Source organism: Rhinopithecus roxellana, chromosome 19 (assembly GCF_007565055.1).
Source record: "Rhinopithecus roxellana isolate Shanxi Qingling chromosome 19, ASM756505v1, whole genome shotgun sequence".
Lineage (NCBI taxonomy): Eukaryota > Metazoa > Chordata > Mammalia > Primates > Cercopithecidae > Rhinopithecus > Rhinopithecus roxellana.
In genome coordinates, this window is record NC_044567.1 from 7142349 (window position 1) to 7161941 (window position 19593).

Here is a 19593-nt window from a genome sequence, read left to right on the forward strand (position 1 = left end):
AAGAGAAGAGTGGGGAGGGAAAGGGCAGGAATGGAAGGCAAGCCCACCACCCCAAAGTCCCTTCCCCGTATCTCCCCCTCCCCCAACTCCAAAGAAGGAAATTAGGAGGCCACTGCGGATTATGTTTGGGTCATTTCCACATGCTTTATTCCAGCAATCAAAATAATTAAAAACATCTCAAATTATTATACACATACAAAATAGGTACAGAGTCTTTTGCTTCCTCCCACCCCTAGGGGGAAAAACTGCTTTGTGCTTTGGGAAGTTGTCTCTGAAACCCGGGGAGAGAGGACGCAGGACAGACTAGGAGAGAGCCAGGAGGATGGGCTGCAGCTGTGGAGGAGGGTTTCAGAGAAGAGAGGTCAGGGAGCAGAGGCCTGAGAAGCCAGAAGCAGGTAGAGAGAGGGTGGAAAGTGAGCAACGGGCTGGGCTGGAGCCGCACACGCTCTCCTCCCATGTTAAATAGCACCTTTAGAAAAATTCACAAGTCCCCATCCACAAAAAAAAAAAAAAAAGAAAAATATCAAGGAATAAAAATAGATTTGAACAAAAAGGAACATTTGCAGGCCTGGGGGGGGCATCTCAATTTCTATAGCACCAGTGATTCCCTCCCCACCCCATCACATCGATGTAGCACCTTTGGTATAAAATGGGGAGCCGCTTCCCCCCTGCCCCCATCCCCGCCCCCAGGCAGTTGCCCCGGTGACACATCAAGACAAGAACGAGGTAGTCTTTCAGCAACACAGTTACACAAGGAACAGAACAGTCTCTCCCGCCCAGCCCTGCGGCACGAGGGATTGACACGCGTTCCCCAAATCCGATGTTTCTGCTTTGTCGTGGCCCTTCCTGACTCTCCTCCGAACCCAGTGAGGGGCTGGTGGCTCCCCCCGCATGACCCCCTCAAAAACAAAGGGGAGATGTTGCAAGAGCCATGGGAGTGCCAGATGGCAAGGCTTCTTTGGCAGTCTGAGAACCCCAGGTCTCCCCAGGGTCTCGGGGTGCTGGGCGGGCAGGAGCGGGCTGAGGGTGGGGGCCACTTGGGTGTTTCAGCATTGCCTTTGGTTGCTGGGCAGACAATGCATTGTTTCCTGTGTCTTCTGGGGAGACAGATTTGGGAAGGAGTGGAGGGGAGGCCCCAAGAGGGGGTGGAGAAAGGAGCAGAAAGGGCAGCGTTGGGGTTTCATAAGCCCAACGGGCAGAAAGGGACTTACCCCCGCATGGGTCTTCAAGCAAGTGGACCAAGCTTCCTTTTTTAAAAAGTTATTTATTTATTCTTTTTTTTTTTTTTTGGTAAGGTTGAATGCACTTTTGGTTTTTGGTCATGTTCGGTTGGTCAAAGATAAAAACTAAGTTTGAGAGATGAATGCAAAGGAAAAAAAATATTTTCCAAAGTCCATGTGAAATTGTCTCCCATTTTTTGGCTTTTGGGGGGTTCAGTTTGGGTTGCTTGTCTGTTTCCGGGTTGGGGGGAAAGTTGGTTGGGTGGGAGGGAGCCAGGTTGGGATGGAGGGAGTTTACAGGAAGCAGACAGGGCCAACGTCGAAGCCGAATTCCTGGTCTGGGGCACCAACGTCCAAGGGGGCCACATCGATGATGGGCAGGCGGGAGGTCTTGGTGGTTTTGTATTCGATCACTGTCTTGCCCCAGGCTCCGGTGTGACTCTGGGGTGGGGCGGAGACAATGGGAGGGGGCATTACCACATGGGAGTGATGGAAAGAGGGCACTATGGCCTGCCCAGAAAGCCCAAGGCCGGAGAGGTGGGGCCCTGCCTGAGGATTCTGGCCACTCACCGTGCAGCCATCGACAGTGACGCTGTAGGTGAAGCGACTGTTGCCCTCGGCGCGGATCTCGATCTCGTTGGAGCCCTGGAGGAGTAGGGCCTTCTTGAGGTTGCCAGTCTGCTGGTCCATGTAGGCCACGCTGTTCTTGCAGTGGTAGGTGATGTTCTGGGAGGCCTCGGTGGACATCAGGCGCAGGAAGGTCAGCTGGATGGCCACATCGGCAGGGTCGGAGCCCTCGCCGCCATACTCGAACTGCAGGGGAGGGGAGAGAGGGAAGAGTGAGCAGCTATGCGGGACCTCTAGTCCTGCCTGGCCTCCCTGTCCAGGGTCCTCAGAGAGCGGCCCAATGCACCCTTATATCAAGAGGGGCCACCTGCCCATAGGCAGCCTGTGTCTGAACCACTATCGGGGACCTGGGACCCCTGCCTACCAGCCCAGCTCTGTCCATCACCCTTAGCAGAGACCTACTCCAGGACTTCATGTCCCTTCTGAGCACTGGGCTAGCCCATCTCCTAACACTGGCTCTGAGGTCCAGCTCACGCACCTGGAATCCGTCGGTCATGCTCTCGCCGAACCAGACGTGCCTCTTGTCCTTGGGGTTCTTGCTGATGTACCAGTTCTTCTGGGCCACACTGGGCTGAGTGGGGTACACGCAGGTCTCACCAGTCTCCATGTTGCAGAAGACTTTGATGGCATCCAGGTTGCAGCCTTGGTTGGGGTCAATCCAGTACTCTCCTGTGGTAGGGCAGGGCAAGGTGGAGTCAGGGAAGGGGAGCAGCCAGCACCATATGGTAGGGGCACATATGGGCATGGGGACCCTGGCATGGCAGAAGTAGGAGGGAGGGGGAGGCTAGGGCAGACCCTCACCGCTCTTCCAGTCAGAGTGGCACATCTTGAGGTCGCGGCAGGTGCGGGCGGGGTTCTTGCGGCTGCCCTCGGGGCTCCGGATGTTCTCGATCTGCTGGCTCAGGCTCTTGAGGGTGGTGTCCACCTCGAGGTCACGGTCACGAACCACATTGGCATCATCAGCCCGGTAGTAGCGGCCACCATCATGAGCCTTCTCTTGAGGTGGCTGGGGCAGGAAGCTGAAGTCGAAACCACCGCTGGGAGGACCAGGGGGACCAGGAGGGCCGGGAGGGCCAGGGGGACCCTGCACAGAGAGGGAGAAGAGTGGGGATTACCGGCGTCCAAGTGCTTTGGGGGCTGGAGGGCCATGAGCAGAGGGGATGAGGGGCTACGTACAACAGGACCAGCATCACCAGTGCGACCGCGAGGACCAGGGGGCCCAATGGGGCCAGGGAGGCCGTTGAGTCCATCTTTGCCAGGAGTACCAGCAGAGCCAGGGGGACCCTGGAGTGGGGGAAATAGTTTGAGAAAGGCTGCCAGAAGCCCCAACAACCCCAGCTCTGGAGGAGAAGCCCACCACCTTCCCTGCTGGCTCTGGCCTCATAGAGCCAGTTTCAGCCTCTTTCCATAGGACATGCCATAGCTCTTTCCAGCCACTGAGCCAGGGGAGGACGGATTGGGGAGCAGAGAGGCCAAAGTGAAATCAGATTGTTTGTTCAGGATTCTTCCTCTCTTTGCCCACTCCCTGTCCCTTAACCCTTCTCCAGAGAGGTAAAGGGTGCCTGGGTCCCTGGCAAGGGTCCCCAAGGTGAGCCTGGGCTTGGGACTCAGGAAGAGGAGAGAGAAGGCATGACTTACTCGGGGACCAGCAGGACCAGAGGCTCCAGAGGGACCTTGTTCGCCAGGAGAGCCCTGAAGGACAGATAAAAAGGCAATTCAGGCCCAGTGAGGGTCAAATGTAGCCTGAGGGCCTTGCTGGAGAGACGAGGGCAGCGTGGGCAGCCCATGCTCCTTCATTATTCTGGAAATCTAGCCCCAGGGTGTCCATAGGCAGAGACCTCTCCCATAATCCCTCTCTGTGTACCCCTTACCCTCTCAGAAGCTACTTGGACGTGCCCATAAATCCTTAGACCCCAGTCCTCACTAGGGAGGGGTAAGAGTGACTATCCAGAGGGGGAAACTGAGGCAAAGCTCCCCCTCCTATCATACAGCACAGCATGAGGACTGGGGAGGGGCTGAGCATACTCACAGGAGGGCCAGGGGGACCCTGGAGGCCAGAGAAGCCACGGTGACCCTTTATGCCTCTGTCGCCCTGTTCGCCTGTCTCACCCTTGTCACCACGGGGGCCTTGGGGTCCCTAGAAGAGAGAAGGGGCATCAAGTGGGGCACTGTCCGCATCTGTAGGGTTCTGAAGGTGTGGGAGACACAGCAGGGAACTTACAGCGGGGCCACGGGCGCCAACAGGGCCGACAGGACCAGCGGGACCGGCAGGACCCTGAGGAGAGCAAGGAGAGCATGAGATCTTGGCCAGGGTAGGCTGAGGCTGGGGCTGCAGGATGAGGCCTCCCCCTTGCTGCATCTCTCTCTCCTCAGCTCCTTCCCACTGTGGCCATCTCTCCCAACTCCCAGGGAAACCTCCCCACTGCAATCTTCATGAGAGCTGGGGCCAGCTCACGGGAGAGGGGGTCCTGTCTGGGAGAGGGGACTTGAGGCTGGGCTTTAACTCAGTTTTTTGGATTAAGGCCCTGACATCTTGCAGGATCTCCTTTCCTCCCCCTGCCTGGGTGAAGTCCGACACCCATCCGCAGGCCTCTAAGGAGGCCTGGAGAGTCCCTGGCCTGACCAGACACAGGGAACTGGAGCCCAGCTACTTACAGTCTCACCACGATCACCACTCTTGCCAGCAGGGCCAACGGGGCCAGGGGCGCCAGGAGCACCAGGAGCACCAGGAGGTCCAGCGGGGCCAGTCTCACCACGGTCACCCTGGCAGGGAGAGCAGGGGAATATGGGCCAGGTCCGGCTGAATGACCAGGATGGGGCAGGGAAGCAGCAGACAAGGCTGTGGTCATGGAGTGTCACCATCTTACCTTGGGGCCAGGAGAACCATCTCGTCCAGGGGAACCTTCGGCACCAGGAGCTCCCTGCAGAGAGAGAGAGAGAAGTGAGAGTCAGCCAGGGAAGAGGGCTTAGGCAAGGCCACAGTGGCCATGCTGAGGGTACTGGCATGGGGGCTGGGGACTGCTCACCTCACGTCCAGATTCACCAGGGGGTCCGGCCAGTCCAGGGGGGCCCATGGGACCAGGGGGACCACGTTCACCACTTGCTCCAGAGGGACCTTGTTTGCCAGGTTCACCCTAAGGGAGAAGAAAGAGTCAGGCCAGGATGGTCTGAGAGGACCCTGGAGTCACCTGAGGTCATCTCTACCAAATCTGTTCTCCTTGGCTCCACCCCACTCCAAGTCCTGTGATGGTTTTTCTCAGGGTCCCCCACTTACAGAGGGGCCAGGAAGACCAGGGAAGCCTCTTTCTCCTCTCTGACCAGGCAGGCCGACCACACCACGCTGTCCAGCAATACCTTGAGGCCCGGGAGTACCAGGAGCACCCTGTGGGAGGCAAACAGGGGTGAGGTGCGGGACAGCAGCACAGGGACCCCTCCCCAGCTCTGGACACCTCCGGAGCTGCAGAGATCTGAGCTGGCACTTACAGCAGGCCCATCAGCACCAGGGGATCCTTTCTCGCCAGCGGGGCCAGGGGGACCAGGGGGACCAACTTCACCAGGACGTCCAGCAGGGCCAGTCTCACCACGGGGACCTTTGCCGCCTTCTTTGCCAGCAGGACCAGGAGGGCCAGGGGCTCCAGCATTTCCCTGGATGGGGATAGGAGCGGCTGTCAGACTCCAGGGGGCTCTGGTGCATCATTGGTTCCTCAGTTGGACCCACCATCCTTCTGGCAGCCCGCACCCACCACCCCCAACCTACAGCAGTGGACTCCACTGCAGAGACTTACAGAGGGGCCAGGAGGACCGACTCGGCCAGCAGCACCAGGAAAACCAGTAGCACCCTGGAAGGGGAGAACAAAGGAACCATCAGAGGGAGAACAGCCAAGTCATCTGACCCAGCTGCCCTCACCTGCCACCACTGCCTGGGGAGAGGGGAGAGGCTCAGCAGAGAAGCGGGTGATACTCACAGGGGGACCAGCGCTGCCACGAGCACCTTTGGGTCCAGGAGCACCAACATTACCCTGTAGGAGAGCACAGAGGCATCAAGCCGGGACCTGTCCTGGGTCCTAGGACACCAGCATCGTGGGCACAGAGGGCAAGCCACTCACAATGGGGCCAGGGGGTCCAGCGGGTCCGGCAGGGCCAGGAGGACCAGCATCGCCTTTAGCACCAGCATCACCAGGTTCGCCTTTAGCACCGGGTTGGCCATCAGCACCCTGGGGGAGGAAATAGGGCGGTGAGTGGAGGGAAGGAGGCAGGAGTTTCCACCGGCGGGGGAGGAGCAGTAATGGAGGCAGGAAGATGCTTGGGTGGGAAACAATCCCATCTCCACCCTTCTCCCCAGAGGAGGGCTGACGCCTTTGTCCTCATTCTGTCCCTCGAGGTCCCAGGTCCCAGTCGGTGATGAAAAATGAGGGGGGTCTTGGTACTCACAGGGGGGCCAGCGAAGCCAGCAGGGCCGGGGGGACCAGGCTCACCACGGTCTCCCTAGAAGAAAAGGTGGCAGATTGGAGAGATGCGCTGACATGAGGGAAGGCAGAGACGGGGTGAGGGGAAAGGCAAGGGGTGGAGGCACAGACAGGGCCAGGAGTGCTATGTGAAGGGAGGGAAGGGCCAAGTATGGGGTCTTAACAGGTCTTCTATACTTACGGGGGCACCACGAGCTCCAGTGGGACCAGCAGGGCCGCTGGGACCAGTTTCACCCTGAGAGCAAGGGACAAGAGGCTCAGGGTCAGGGTCTCCCCTGAATATTCCTGGTAGATGACCCCAGGAGAGCCTCCCCTCCTTCTGGTCCCTCCAGGTTCCCGGGTTGACAGCTCAGTTTGACAGGACCTGCTTTCCCAACCCAACCCCATGGAACCGTGCCCAGGCCTGCTGGGGAGCCTATGTGTTAGGGCAGAAGGTGGGGAAGCAGCCACCTCACCTTGTCACCAGGGGCACCAGCAGGACCAGGAGGACCAATGGGGCCAGTCAGACCACGGACGCCATCTTTGCCAGGAGAGCCGTCAGCACCTTTGGGACCAGCATCACCCTAAAGACATGGATAAACTTGAGATTTCCAGTGTGGGGCAAGGAGGTGACCTGTAGTGTTCTGCTTGTGTCTGGCTTTCCTGAGAGGCCCTCTTCTGCTCTGCCCTGCCTCCACCTGGGGCAAGGACTCAAAGGTCCTTTCAGGAAAAAGGGTGCCTGCCTGGAGACTCAGGTGGAACTGAGGTTAAGAGCCCCCGACTCGTGTAGCGGGATGAATAAGGGAGTCTCCATCAAGGAGATGCCCTCACCTCTCATCACCGTGGTAACTCATGGGGAGAGACAGGCCTGGACCACAAGGAGAGGATTCATCAGCAAAGAGGCCAGAGCGGAAAGGGGAAGAGGGGAGGATTAGTGAGAAGAGGAACAGATCCCAGGGAGAAGGAGAGATGCTGAGGGATTCAAAGCAGGCAGAGATGGGAGCCGTGTAGGGCTCAGGGGAGAACGAAGGTTGAACTTACTCTGTCACCCTTAGGCCCTGGAAGACCAGCTGCACCACGTTCACCAGGCATTCCCTGAAGGCCAGGGGCGCCCTGGCTACCGGGAGCTCCAGGGGCACCAGCATCACCCTAGTGACAACCAAGAAGACTGAAGTGAGGCCTGGGGTCCCAAGAGTGGGTCATAGCCCTAAGCCCTGCTTGGTATCTCGCAGGCTTAGTTCCAAGGCCAATGACAGGCCTTGAGAAAAGATGAAAAGAAAAGACTCACAGCCCAGACTCCAGGCTGTTTGTGGGCCCCTACCCTGGTCTTTTCCCCCCACCCCACACCCTATCTCCATGGCTTTGGTCATAGCCAGCCATCCCCTGCTGCAGGAGGGGTGAGACCTGGTCCCCGGGCTGCTTGCCAGAGACCCTTCCACGCTGCCCTCACCTTAGCACCATCATTGCCGGGAGCACCATTGGCCCCCCGGGGACCAGCAGGACCAGGGGGACCTTGCACACCACGCTCGCCAGGGAATCCTCTCTCGCCCTAGAAGGGAAGGACAGGGCATGTGACAGCTGCTCTGGAGACAGGGTCAAGTCAAGGCACCTTGATGGATGCAGCAAGAGAGGCCTACTTACTCTTGCTCCAGAGGGGCCGGGGGCACCAAGGTCTCCAGGAACACCCTGAGGGGGAGGGAGGGAGGGAGGAACAGACAGTGAGCAAAATCTACCTGGGGCCACTCTGCTGGAAAGCACTGTCCCTCCTCCTGGGGTATGGCTGTGATTAGAGAGGAGCCCCTTCTCAGCACTGAAGTGGAATTATCCCAAACAGCCCCTCTCTTCCTCCTAGGGATGTGTCAAAGGCCTCCCTGCTCCCCAAACTATGGACCAAGATTTACCAATAGAAGGGTTGAGGGAAAGTCACAGCATATTCCAGCAGCTCTTTTTTTTTTTTTTTTTTTTTTTTTTGAGAAGGAGTCTCGCTCTGTCACCCAGGCTGGAGTGCAGTGGCCAGATCTCAGCTCACTGCAAACTCCGCCTCCCGGGTTTACGCCATTCTCCTGCCTCAGCCTCCCGAGTAGCTGGGACTACAGGCGCCCGCCACCTCGCCCGGCTAGTTTTTTGTATTTTTTTAGTGGAGACGGGGTTTCACCGTGTTAGCCAGGATGGTCTCGATCTCCTGACCTCGTGATCCGCCCGCCTCGGCCTCCCACAGTGCTGGGATTACAGGCTTGAGCCACCGCGCCCGGCCCAGCAGCTCTTAAAAGAAGTCACCCAGACTAGCAATCATGCAGCCCCCACTTCCCTCTGTGCTGCTCCCTTCACGGTAGGAAGTTCTTTCTGGTGTCTGATCTCAATCCCTCTAGCTGATGGCTGTCTGATTAACTAGGAGCAGCGGCCTGTCCCTCTGGATTCCCTGCATCTCCCACCCTTCTGGCCAGCTGCTCCCTCTTACCTGTTCACCAGGTTTGCCTGCTTCACCGGGAGGACCAGCGGGGCCAGGGAGACCCTGTAGGTGGGAAATGGGGGAAGGAGGGAGGGAAGGTTTAGAATCTGGAAGAGACCAAAGAGCTGTTTCCCACCCCTACCTCCCAGCACCGTGACAGCCATGAGGCCTCACCTGGAATCCGGGGGAGCCAGCAGGGCCTTGTTCACCTCTCTCGCCAGCGGGACCCTGCACAGAGAGAACAGTGCGGTCACGGAGAGGCCAAGGAGACGAGGGGCTGAGGGTGTGTTCCCCTTTCCTGCTCCCCAGATCTCCCTATCAGGGACACTCACAGCAGGGCCAGGGGGTCCCTGAGCTCCAGCCTCTCCATCTTTGCCAGCAGGACCCTGCGGGGAGAGAGCGAAGGGGAACTCAGGGTTGGGAGGCCCTGAGTAGGCTCTGAGCAGCCAACTCAGGTTGGGAACAGCCAAGGACTCTGGCCTCTAGCACCCCTCCTGCAGGGAGGAGAAAGTGCTGGGGCAGCAACGGGAAGGGGGTAGGGAGGGACGGAAAGGAGATACTTACGACAGCGCCAGGGGGTCCGGGAACACCTCGCTCTCCAGCCTTGCCGGGCTCTCCCTGTGGAGAAAGGGAGTTAGGGTTGAGGGGGCTGAAGTAAGAAGCCAGGGCCTCCTGGGGACTCTCATTTACTCTGAGTGGGACTTTTTAAGGGACTTTCTTTTCAAAAGACTCGCCTGTTTGGCCCCCAGGGAATGCCCCCGCAGGCGCTTTTTGCTGGGCCCCTTCGAGCCCACTCCTCCTAAGATGCCCTTCCAGGCTCCTCCTCCTGCACCCTCTCCCCTGCCTTTTCCCTGTTAGATGCCCGCTGTGGCCTGCACTGCAAAGGGCTTTCCTCTCCTCTGCTATCTCCTTTTGGACCTTGAAGAACCCACCAAGACTGAGGGTGCCTATCATATCAAAGGCCTGTCCTATCCCCACGTGTGGGGGGTGGAGGGCCACCAACAACACTTATTTCCAGCACAGAGCAGTGGTCATGGAGCCTGGAGAAGTCTTTCATTTTTTCTTTCTTTTTTTTTTTTTTTTTTTTTTTTTGCGGAGTCTCGCACTGTTGCCCAGGCTGGAGTGCAATGCAGTGAGTGCAGGCTCACTGCAACTTCCGCCTCCTGGGTTCATGCAATTCTTCTGCCTCAGCCTCCTGAGTAGCTGGGATTACAGGTGCACACCACCACACCCAGCTAATTTTTTGTATTTTTAGTAGAGACGTGGTTTCACCATGTTGGCCAGACTGGTCTCAAACTCCTGACCTCATGATCCGTCTGCCTCGGCCTCTCAGTGTGCTGGGATTACAGGCGTGAGACACCACACTCAGCCCAGAAGTCTTTCATTTTACAGATCAGGAGACTGAGGTCCAGAAAGCGAGAGTGAGTGGCCACACAGCAGGCAGCGGCAGAGCTGAGCCCAGAGCCCAGGACTCCTTTGGGTCTCAGGTGTGTCTGTCTCTGGCTCTTCATGGATCCTCACTGAATACTCACAGCAGCACCTTTAGGTCCAGGGAATCCCATCACACCAGCCTGACCACGGGCACCAGGGGGGCCTGGTGGTCCGGGGCGACCATCTTGACCGGCGGGACCCTAAGGATGGGAGGCACGAAAGCAGCGGTGAGGATAGTGAGGAGGTAGACAGGACAGTGGCAGGGGGTCAGGGGGAGTGATACTTACAGGGGGGCCAGTTTTGCCATCAGGACCAGGGCTGCCAGGGCTTCCAGTCAGACCCTAGGGAGGCAGAGAGGTATGAGTGGGTTTGGGGGAGAAGCATGATGGAGGTGGGGGAGGACTCCGGAGGGCAGAACCCTGGGCCTGCTCCAGAATGCCTCATCCCAGACCCTACACGGGATGGCCAAGCCAGACCGAATGACTGGGGCCTCACCTTGGCACCAGGCAGACCAGCTTCACCGGGACGACCAGCTTCACCAGGAGATCCTTTGGGGCCAGCAGGGCCAGGAGAACCACGTTCACCAGCGGGACCCTGGTTGGGAGAAGTCATAGGAACAGTTAGGGTCTCAAGTTTGTGGCTCTTTGCCATGGGCCAAAAGAGGAAGACGATGCCCAGGGAGCAGCAGGGACAGCCCCCCCGGCCTCAAGGAGAGGTTACCTTGGGACCAGCAACACCATCTGCACCAGGGAAACCACGGCTACCAGGTCCACCCTGCAGGAGGAGAGGAGGCCAGTTAACTTTCAGAGACACACGGGCACCAGCCAGGCACTGAGGGTGGAGTGGGAGGGGGCGGGCAGGGGCACTTACACGCTCGCCAGGGGGTCCGGGCAGGCCAGTGGGTCCGGGTTCACCTCGAGCTCCTCGCTTTCCTTCCTCTCCAGCAGGGCCAGGAGGTCCTTGAACACCAACGGGGCCCTGGAGAGAGCCGACAGGAGGGGGCGGCCTGTGGTGAGGGGCCATCCCGTGCCAGCCTCAGAGCCGGCTGAGGCTGGGCTTCCAGCATCAGGGGTGGGGCAGGGGCTCCCCCAGAAGGCTAGGGGTTCCTTTCTGGATCTCCCTCAGGGGGCTTCCAGGGCAAGGTGGGCTGGGCTGCAAGAAGAATGACAGGGAGACTTACGGGTTCTCCCTTAGCACCAGTGTCTCCTTTGCTGCCGGGAGCACCAGGTTCACCCTGCAAGGGGGGAGAAGAGGATGAGCTGAGAGTTGGGGGTGCTCAGTTGGCCTGCATCTTCCTGCTCCCCAGATGAGAGCCGCACTGGAGCCAGTGCATGGGGCGGGCAGAAATTTGGTACTCACGCTGTTACCCTTGGGACCGGGAGGGCCGCTGGGGCCCTGGGGTCCAGAGGGGCCTCGGGCACCAGGGAAGCCAGGAGCACCAGCAATACCAGGAGCACCCTGTGGGAGGCAGACAGCCAGGTGAGCCTAGGAGCAGAGGGAACGGGGCAGGCAGGCTGCAGGCAGCAGGGGTGGGACTGAAGCCTGGCAGGATACTTACATTGGCACCTTTAGCGCCAGGCTGTCCATCAGCACCAGGGTTTCCCTGTGACACAGAGAAAGGAGTGTGAGCAACAGGCAAGGACTCTGAGGTTAGAAAGCGGCACAGGAGACACTGAGGCAGGGACACTTACAGCAGGGCCAGCAGCACCAGCAGGGCCAGGGGGGCCAGGCTCACCACGCACACCCTGGGGACCTTCAGAGCCTCGGGCACCTTGGGGACCAGCTTCGCCCTGGATCAGAAGAAACGACATATCAGAAGCCACCCTAGGAAACCCAACCTTGCCTCTTGGGATGACAGGAGGAAGGGGAGACAGGGACAGGAGAGCAATGATCAGGACTCTAAGATCAGACACAGAGACCCTGGGACAAAGGTGTTAGTGAACGGGTTGCTCTCTTGCCATTCTGGGTCCCTTTGGTTTGGGGAACAAGGAGACATGAGCCGCTTGGCCTATGAGGGTCATGCTCAGAGGAGAGTGGGGGGGGGGAGGTCTCACCTTAGCACCAACAGCACCAGGGAAGCCAGGAGGACCAGCGGGGCCAGTAGGACCCTGTGAATGAAATGGAGATCTTAACGAGAAGGAAGAGATGGCAGCTGCAAGTCACACCCTGGGACAGAAGAAGCCCTGGGGTTCAGACCAACACAACCTGCCCCCAGTGTCAGCTCCGAGAGCAGACACCGAGACCCCTCCCCACTCCCAGGCCCTGAGGCCTACAGGCCACACTCACAGGGGGTCCGGCAGCACCAGTAGCACCATCGTTTCCGCGAGCACCCTGTAGGAGAGAGGGGAAGCCCCGTTAAGTCCACTGAGCACTGGTCAGTCCCTAGAGCTCCTGGGGAGCCCCTTCCAGAGCCCAGGGTTCCCCCAAGGGGCTAGGAGTACTTACAGCAGGGCCAGGGGCTCCAGGGCGACCTCTCTCACCAGGCAGACCACGGGGGCCCTGACAACCAAACCAAGAGAAGTCAAACGAGATGGGAGACAGCCTCGTTCCCCCAGGCCTCCATCTTGCCCCTGCCTCCTGCCCGTCCCTGCCCTCTGGAACTGGGCACACTCACCATCTGACCAGGAGCTCCATTTTCACCAGGGCTGCCAGGCTCACCCTGTAGAACAGAGAATAATGAGTGAGAAATTCGTTCATGGTGGGACTCTGGGGATGTGGAGGACCATGATGTTCAGACAGCCTCTTACCTTGGGACCAGCAGGACCAGCATCTCCCTTGGCACCATCCAAACCACTGAAACCCTAAAGCAGGAAAGAGGTAGAAGGTGAGGATCTGTGGAGGGGGTGGAACAACCTTGACACCCACCTAGATCTGAGAAAGAGCCTTGGGAGGTCATCACCGCCATCCCCCTGTTTCTGAGCTAGACTGAACCCCAACTGGCTCAAGATCTCCCCCAGTCGTTTAATTGGGACTTCTTTCCCATGGAGGGAGGTGCTTTGGATGTCCACTCTCTGTCCCTCGGGGCTTCTGTAGCTGCCACCCACAATGATGCATCTCAGGATCTTTTGGGGAAGAGGCTGGGACTGGATGGGGGTATGCCGGGGACCTGGGGAGCTTAAATGACTCAAAGGGAACTCACTCTGTGTCCCTTCATTCCAGGGAGGCCAGCTGTTCCGGGCAATCCTCGAGCACCCTGGAGAGAGATGAAGAAGGTGAGGAAGGGCCATTAGAACACACCACCATGGACCCAGCTCCTAAATGAAGCCCGAGTGCAGTGAAGCCCAGGTTCAGCCATAGTCCCCTGCTCACCTGAGGCCCAGGAGGCCCACGCTCACCAGGACGACCAGGTTTTCCAGCTTCCCCCTGAAAGGGGGAGAAAAGACCCTCAGGCCCCTGCCTCCCTACCACCGCCCAGGGGCTGGAAAAATGGGGAAGGTCTCAGTCTTCTTTGGGTTGCTGCAGATCAGGTTTGGGGGCCCAGAATCTTATCTTCGAATCTAGAGCTCAGTTTAAATCTACAGTGAAACCTTGTTTGGTGAAATCTGAGTGCCTCTAAAGGAATTTCTGTCTACTTCTGTCACCAGCATTTCAATCTCACCATCTGTGTGCCAGTTTCCCCAGAGGGATGGGGGTGGGGATTGCTCTAAGGTGGCTGGGGTAAGGAGAACAGTCACCTTGTTGGGGACATGGAATCATCTCACTAAGGGAAAAGATCATTGTTCAAGAGTAGTCCATGCATCAGAGAGGACTTGCCCTCCTTCCTCTGAGTATCGTTCCCAAAGGTGGTGGAGTGGAAATTGCAGGACCCAACCCATAGAGGCCATGGGGTCAGATGGTATCTTCTTGCTGGGGATACTTACATCATCTCCGTTCTTTCCAGGGGGGCCAGGGGGACCTCGGGGACCCATGGGACCCTAGAAAAGATAGAAGAGGTGGTTAGAATAAGGATAAGAAAAAAAGAAGAGGAAGGCTGGGATTGAAGGGAAGAGGCAAGGAAGACCCCAGGCCTGGGGATTCTTCGATAGGAGAGTCTGTGTGTTTGTAGAAGGAGTGTGTATCTGTACAGAGAATGCTTACTGAAGCTCCAGGCTCGCCAGGCTCACCAGGGGGACCTTGGAAGCCTTGAGGACCCTTGAGAAGAAGGAAAGAAAGATGGGGTTAGAAAGCAAGTCCCCGCCAACCTTCTCCAATCTTACCAAGAGATTTACCATGAGCATCTCCCCTTCCCTCATCCCAGTCTTCCCTCCAAAAGACCAAAGCCCAGGGAGGCATATGAATACATCCTGGATACTCACAGGTGCACCAGGGGGGCCAGGGAGACCACGAGGACCAGAGGGACCCTGCAGAAGGGGAAGAAAGGGGGGTCATGGTGATCCCTCTGTAGAAAAGCATGTGGATGTATGTAGTCATTCATGCCTGTTGGGACCACCCAGTCGTCCTGCATCCTTTCTGGACTCTGAGGTCCCAAAGGTGATCTTGACCTCCCAAGCTGTCTATGCCACCTTCTCTGGATACTCATTCTCTCTTCTGTCATCCCTGCTCCCCCTGCTGGCTCACCATGGGACCAGGCACGGAAATTCCTCCGGTTGATTTCTCATCATAGCCATAAGACAACTGGGGAGCGAAGTTCTAGAACAAACAAAAGAAGTCAGGGTCAGGATAGTGACTTGAAAGGCAGAAGATGGCACTGAGGATGGAAGAAACTGACATCATGTGCTTCCTGGTGTGATGTGCTGAGAAGAATAACATTGCTTGTAAGATATTCCTGCCAAAAATGCATCCTGCATCTAATCTAATCAGACAATCCCAAATTGAGGGACAGTCTGCAAAACAACTGGACTCTTCAAAACTCCCAGTGCCACGAAAGACAAAGAAAGTCTGAGGAATGTTCCACATTTGTGGAAACTAGAGACATGATGATTAAGTGCAAAATCCATAATCCTGGACTAGATCCCAGGTGGGGGTAGTGGGGGTGGAATCTATACAGGACGTTATTGGGACATGGGTGAACTTTGAATACGGACTGCACGTTAGAGAGTGAATTTAATCACTGTGCTGTGGTTAGTTAAGAGAATGCTCTTGCTTTTCGGAAAAACACACCCAAGTATTTAGGCGCAAAGGAACCTGATAGCAACTTACTCAAACAGTTCAGAAAAAAAAAAAGCTACATATACACAAACAGAAACTAATAAAGCACATGTCACAAACTGTGAAGGGTATGTGAGAGTTTCCTGTAGGATTCTTGCAACTTTTCTGTAAGTTTGAAATTCTTTCAAAGTATAAAATTATGTCATCTGTCAAAAAACAAAAACAAAACAGGGGAGAGTGGACACACAAAGGCCTCTTCACTTACTCCTCCGAGGCCAGGGGGTCCGGGAGGTCCGGGGGGTCCGGGGGGTCCGGGAAGTCCAGGCTGTCCAGGGATGCCATCTCGGCCAGGGGGGCCTGCGGGTCCCTGCAGGGGGAGAGGGCGGGGCCAGGTTGAGCGTGGGACCAGGAGCCACGCCCACCTGCAGCTCCCCACAGCCCAGAGAGTGCAACGCTTACCCTTGGACCTCGGGGGCCAGTGTCTCCCTTAGGTCCCTATGGGATTGGGGAAGAAGAAACAAGAGGCCAGGTTAGAGAAGGAAGGACTGTGAGGAGGCACGGGCGGCGGAGGGACAAAAGTCGAGGGCAGGAGATTACCTCGACGCCGGTGGTTTCTTGGTCGGTGGGTGATTCTAGGGGGCGAAGAGACGCGCGTTAGAGCCAAGGTTTGCTAATGCTGCTCCTGGCAGCACGGAGGGCCAGCGAGCGCCGACCATCCCCAGCTCCAGCCCCAGCCCCAGGCCCCAGGCCCCGAACGCAGCCGCACCTGAGCCGTCGGGGCAGACGGGACAGCACTCGCCCTCGGGGACTTCGGCTCCGGGGCAGTTCTTGGTCTCGTCACAGATCACGTCATCGCACAACACCTTGCCGTTGTCGCAGACGCAGATCCGGCAGGGCTCGGGTTTCCACACGTCTCGATCATGGTACCTGAGGCCGTTCTGTACGCAGGTGATTGGTGGGACTGGGACAAGCGGAGGAAGAGGGGCGTTGTCAGTAGTGCCTGCGACTCCCACCTTGGGGGTCCAAGACCCTCACCTTAACCACCTTTCCCCCGGGTCTAAGAGGCACACTTGGATTTTTCACTTCCCGCCCCTTCTCCCTGTTCCTCTTTCCTCAAATCCTTAAAAGTTCGCCTGCTCCTCATCAGCGCGGGTGACAGCGCCGAGGCGCCTGGCCAGGGATGCTATAACTCTTTCCAGTTCTCAGGAATTTAAACAAAGCTTTAGGCCGCGGTGGCTTCCAACTCCAACCTCAGCCCATTGGCGCTGAAGCCAAGTGAAATAAAAACCACAGGGTGGGAGGTGGGGGAGAGCAGGGGGAGAATAGGAGGGGCCCTATCGGGAGGGCAGGCTCGTGGGGAGTGGCTTGCGCGGTGGAGACAGGAGAAGGGTGCGGGAGGAGAGAAGGGAGGTCCAGCCCTCATCCCGCCTCCTTCCCTGGGCAGGTGGGGTGGCAGGGGCGGGGCTAGGAGAATGGGAGCGGCGGATCGGAGGGGAGGCCCCCCAAGACTTGAAATATACCTCAAAATTAGGAGACATCCTAACCTCCAGGACCTAGACATCTTAAAAGCCCGCTCTCGGGGCCATCCCCAGTCCCCCAAAGCTAGCCAATGCCTCCGGGTCACTTTCAGCCAAAGAACCAAAAAGTCCACAAATAGTCCAGAAGTTAGCTAACCACTCCCACCGCGCTAGCGGCTCCCCAGACCGCCGCTAGGTGTCGGGCAACGCTAAGCAATGGTGCCGGGGCGGGGTCAGCCTCACCGGTCCGACTACCTCTTTAAGAGGCTTGGGCTGCCCCATCCCCGGCTTTACTTTCCAGATCTAGAGGTGGGGTCCGCACCCAGCAATAACTCAGGTCTTCCCGCTCCGGCTCCTGCCCCAAGAAGCGTTGGACCGGGAGACGCAGTGCTCAGCACCGGTCAGAAGGGGGCGCAAGGACCCCGCCCCGCCAGGTCCGCGCCAAAGTTTCTCATCCTCCACCCGCCCACGCTCCGCGCCCCCTCCGCCGTGGCCCAGCACCCCCACAGCTCCAGCAACAGTCTAGCCCGGAGAGAGGGCAATCTTTCCTTATGAATCATCCCACAGCCTTCCTGATTACTTCTACATCTTGGGCTTCAAATCCCCCGCTCCGCGCCCCCATCCCATCTTCGACATGCTTTCCTCACTCTGCACCCACATCCCTACTTTCCCGGTTGCGCGCTCGAGATTCTCTCTCGCACCAGCTCACGCCGCGCTCCACCCTCACCTCCCGCTCCCGGGGCGCGTTCATCCCCAACCTCGCCCCAGGGTGAGCTCTGTCCTCTCTCAGGGCGCCGAGGAAGAGCCCTCATCATCTCCCTTCCATTCCCGAGTCTCCGGAGCATCCGCGTCTCCGTTTAAGCCGCGGCCCCTGGGACCAAGCGCAAGGCGCGATATAGAGTATCCTTGTACTCCCAAAAGTTTGGGACTTACTGTCTTCGTCTTGGCCCTCGACTTGGCCTTCCTCTTGGCCGTGCGTCAGGAGGGCGGTGGCCGCTAAGAGGAGCAGGAGCCGGAGGTCCACAAAGCTGAACATGTCTAGGCCCTAGACATGTAGACTCTTTGCGGCTGGGGAGGGGGTTAGCGTCCGCTCATGCGTGGCCTCACACTGCGCGTGCCTCCTGCTCCGACCCCGAGGAGAAACTCCCGTCTGCTCCGACGACTGGCCCGGGTCCCTTTTATACTGTCCTGGGGAGGAACCCTGCCCCTCAGAGAGGGGGAGCTGGCCGCCCGTCCCCCAGCCAATCAGAGCTGCCTGGCCCGGCCCCCAATTTGGGAGTTGGAATGGAGAGGGGGAGGAAGAGGGAAGGGAGTCCACCCCACATCTCCCCCCTTCGCAGCTCTGCCTCCCCAGCCCCCCAGCCCAGCCTGGGCCAGAGGTGCTGTGGCAGGGGTGCAGCTGGGTCCTCAGAATGGCCTGGGCTAAGCCGTGGGTAGGGGTGCCCCTCTGCTCTCTTCCTGGGACCTCCAATCTAGAGGAAGTGGAACTGGGGAGCTGGGTGGGGAGACTTCCAAGGGTGGAAGGGTTGGGGGTGTTGAGGGGGTCCTCCTGGCTGTACCCCACTCGCCCTCTGACTTTTCTGGCAAGAGCTAAGGGAGGGGCATAAAGAGGCCAGCTGAGGACCTCTCCAAAACAGGGGAAGCTGGGAATTTAAAAGATGTGCCTGTTTGGGGGTGTCTTCTGGTGTGGCTAGGGGATGGAGCTTGGGAGTATTTGGGGGACAATTTACAGATTCCTTTCTAAACATTAAGAACCAGATATCTGAGGGAAGGGTGCAGGCAAGGGAGTTTTAATTTTGAGGATGTCAATTCTTCTGCTGTGCTCCAGGACAGAATCAAATGCTTTCCTCCAAACCCTAGGCATGATTGAGAGATGGGGTGGGGAGGCTGAGGTGCACGGTGAGAAACATGACTAGGTGGTCTCTCCAGAAGAAAGTTTTGGTGTTGGGTGATGGAGCAGCCAGGTAGGGGTGGGGGATTCTAGGGACAGAGAGGTGGGGATTGGGGCTTGCAATCCCCTAAAAATTCATTCCCCAAGCTCTTGTACCCCAGAGTTGGGAAGTATTTTTAGTGGGAGGCCTGTGATCCTTGGTGACTTAGAGAAGAGTTTTGTTTGCTATGGCTGTGGCCAGGGGCTGCTTAGAGACCCTCCTACCCAACACAGTCAAACCAGAGAGAACTTGAGTGGAGGGAGGGAACTTAGCTAAAGAGATGTCTTTCTGGGAGCTGCATAAAGCCCCTTCTCCAGTTGTACCTGGACTCAGTGTTGAAGATGTATGGGATATTTTGGGTGTCTGGGTGAAACTTGCCTTTGGGGTGTGGGATGAGCTGCAGAGGATGATTGACTTTATTTTTAGGGGCTACTTCCCACTGCCTCATCTCTTTCTTGAAAATCCCGGTCATTGCTCTCTGCCTTAGGAACCAGAGAGAATCATCTGGACACTCTGAAAGGGGCTGGGGACCTGAAGGACAGCAGGCTACATCTAGGGAAGATGCCTCTAGAACTCCATGTCCTTTCTTCCTCCATGTCTGAATCCCCCCAACAGGGCTCAGACTCAACCCCAATCTACCTCGTCCTGACAAACTCTGTAGGGCTGAGAGAAGGCCTGGGGGTCTCCTTGCAGTGCCCTGTTCATTTCTCTCCCTCCTGTGCAGCTCCCCACCCCCGGTGCTCCAGAGCTGCAAACGTGGAAGCGGGGAGTCCCGCCTCCCCCAAACCATCCAAGATTCCATTGCCTCCCCCCGCCCCTCTCCACGCCCTCCCCCAGCTGGTTTTGTGCAACGAAGGCAAAGGGGAAAAAAAAGGAACAGAAGGG

At 57.9% G+C, this 19593-nt stretch overlaps 1 protein-coding gene across 2 annotated transcripts; it reads right to left on the reverse strand.

The window, feature by feature from the left end:
- Nucleotides 1-119: 119 nt before the first annotated feature.
- On the reverse strand, nucleotides 120-17935 carry COL1A1 (collagen type I alpha 1 chain). Of its 2 annotated transcripts, XM_010386129.2 has the most exons (51): nucleotides 17711-17935; nucleotides 16027-16221; nucleotides 15858-15892; nucleotides 15720-15755; nucleotides 15526-15627; nucleotides 14730-14801; nucleotides 14468-14512; nucleotides 14250-14303; nucleotides 14033-14086; nucleotides 13482-13535; nucleotides 13312-13365; nucleotides 12920-12973; nucleotides 12787-12831; nucleotides 12618-12671; nucleotides 12459-12503; nucleotides 12227-12280; nucleotides 11864-11962; nucleotides 11731-11775; nucleotides 11532-11630; nucleotides 11353-11406; nucleotides 11043-11150; nucleotides 10893-10946; nucleotides 10668-10766; nucleotides 10460-10513; nucleotides 10274-10372; nucleotides 9306-9359; nucleotides 9074-9127; nucleotides 8916-8969; nucleotides 8751-8804; nucleotides 7934-7978; nucleotides 7743-7841; nucleotides 7334-7441; nucleotides 6769-6876; nucleotides 6495-6548; nucleotides 6279-6332; nucleotides 5954-6061; nucleotides 5813-5866; nucleotides 5633-5686; nucleotides 5331-5492; nucleotides 5122-5229; nucleotides 4874-4981; nucleotides 4715-4768; nucleotides 4503-4610; nucleotides 4069-4122; nucleotides 3877-3984; nucleotides 3486-3539; nucleotides 3024-3131; nucleotides 2649-2931; nucleotides 2326-2516; nucleotides 1791-2033; nucleotides 120-1661 (listed from the first exon to the last, which is right to left on the reverse strand). In XM_010386129.2, the coding sequence occupies exons 1-51, from the start codon at nucleotides 17811-17813 to the stop codon at nucleotides 1515-1517; spliced, it is 4395 nt and encodes a 1464-aa protein (XP_010384431.1). In that variant the 5' UTR covers nucleotides 17814-17935; the 3' UTR covers nucleotides 120-1514. The 2 variants fall into 2 exon arrangements, with proteins under 2 accessions (XP_010384431.1, XP_030778449.1); XM_030922589.1 differs by lacking the exons at nucleotides 5122-5229; nucleotides 5331-5492.
- Nucleotides 17936-19593: the final 1658 nt, after the last annotated feature.

What these genes read in the sequence shown, in the direction of transcription:
- COL1A1 (XM_010386129.2), bottom strand. Translation starts at nt 17,813, where the DNA reads ATGTTCAGCTTTGTGGACCTCCGGCTCCTGCTCCTCTTAGCGGCCACC. An exon ending in CTGGCCCCCCTGGTGCACCT is followed by an intron (nt 14,304 to 14,467) that starts GTGAGTATCCAG and finishes CTTCTTCTCAAG; the next exon opens with GGTCCTCAAGGCTTCCAAGG. An exon ending in CTGGCTCCCCCGGATTCCAG is followed by an intron (nt 8,805 to 8,915) that starts GTGAGGCCTCAT and finishes TCCCACCTACAG; the next exon opens with GGTCTCCCTGGCCCCGCTGG.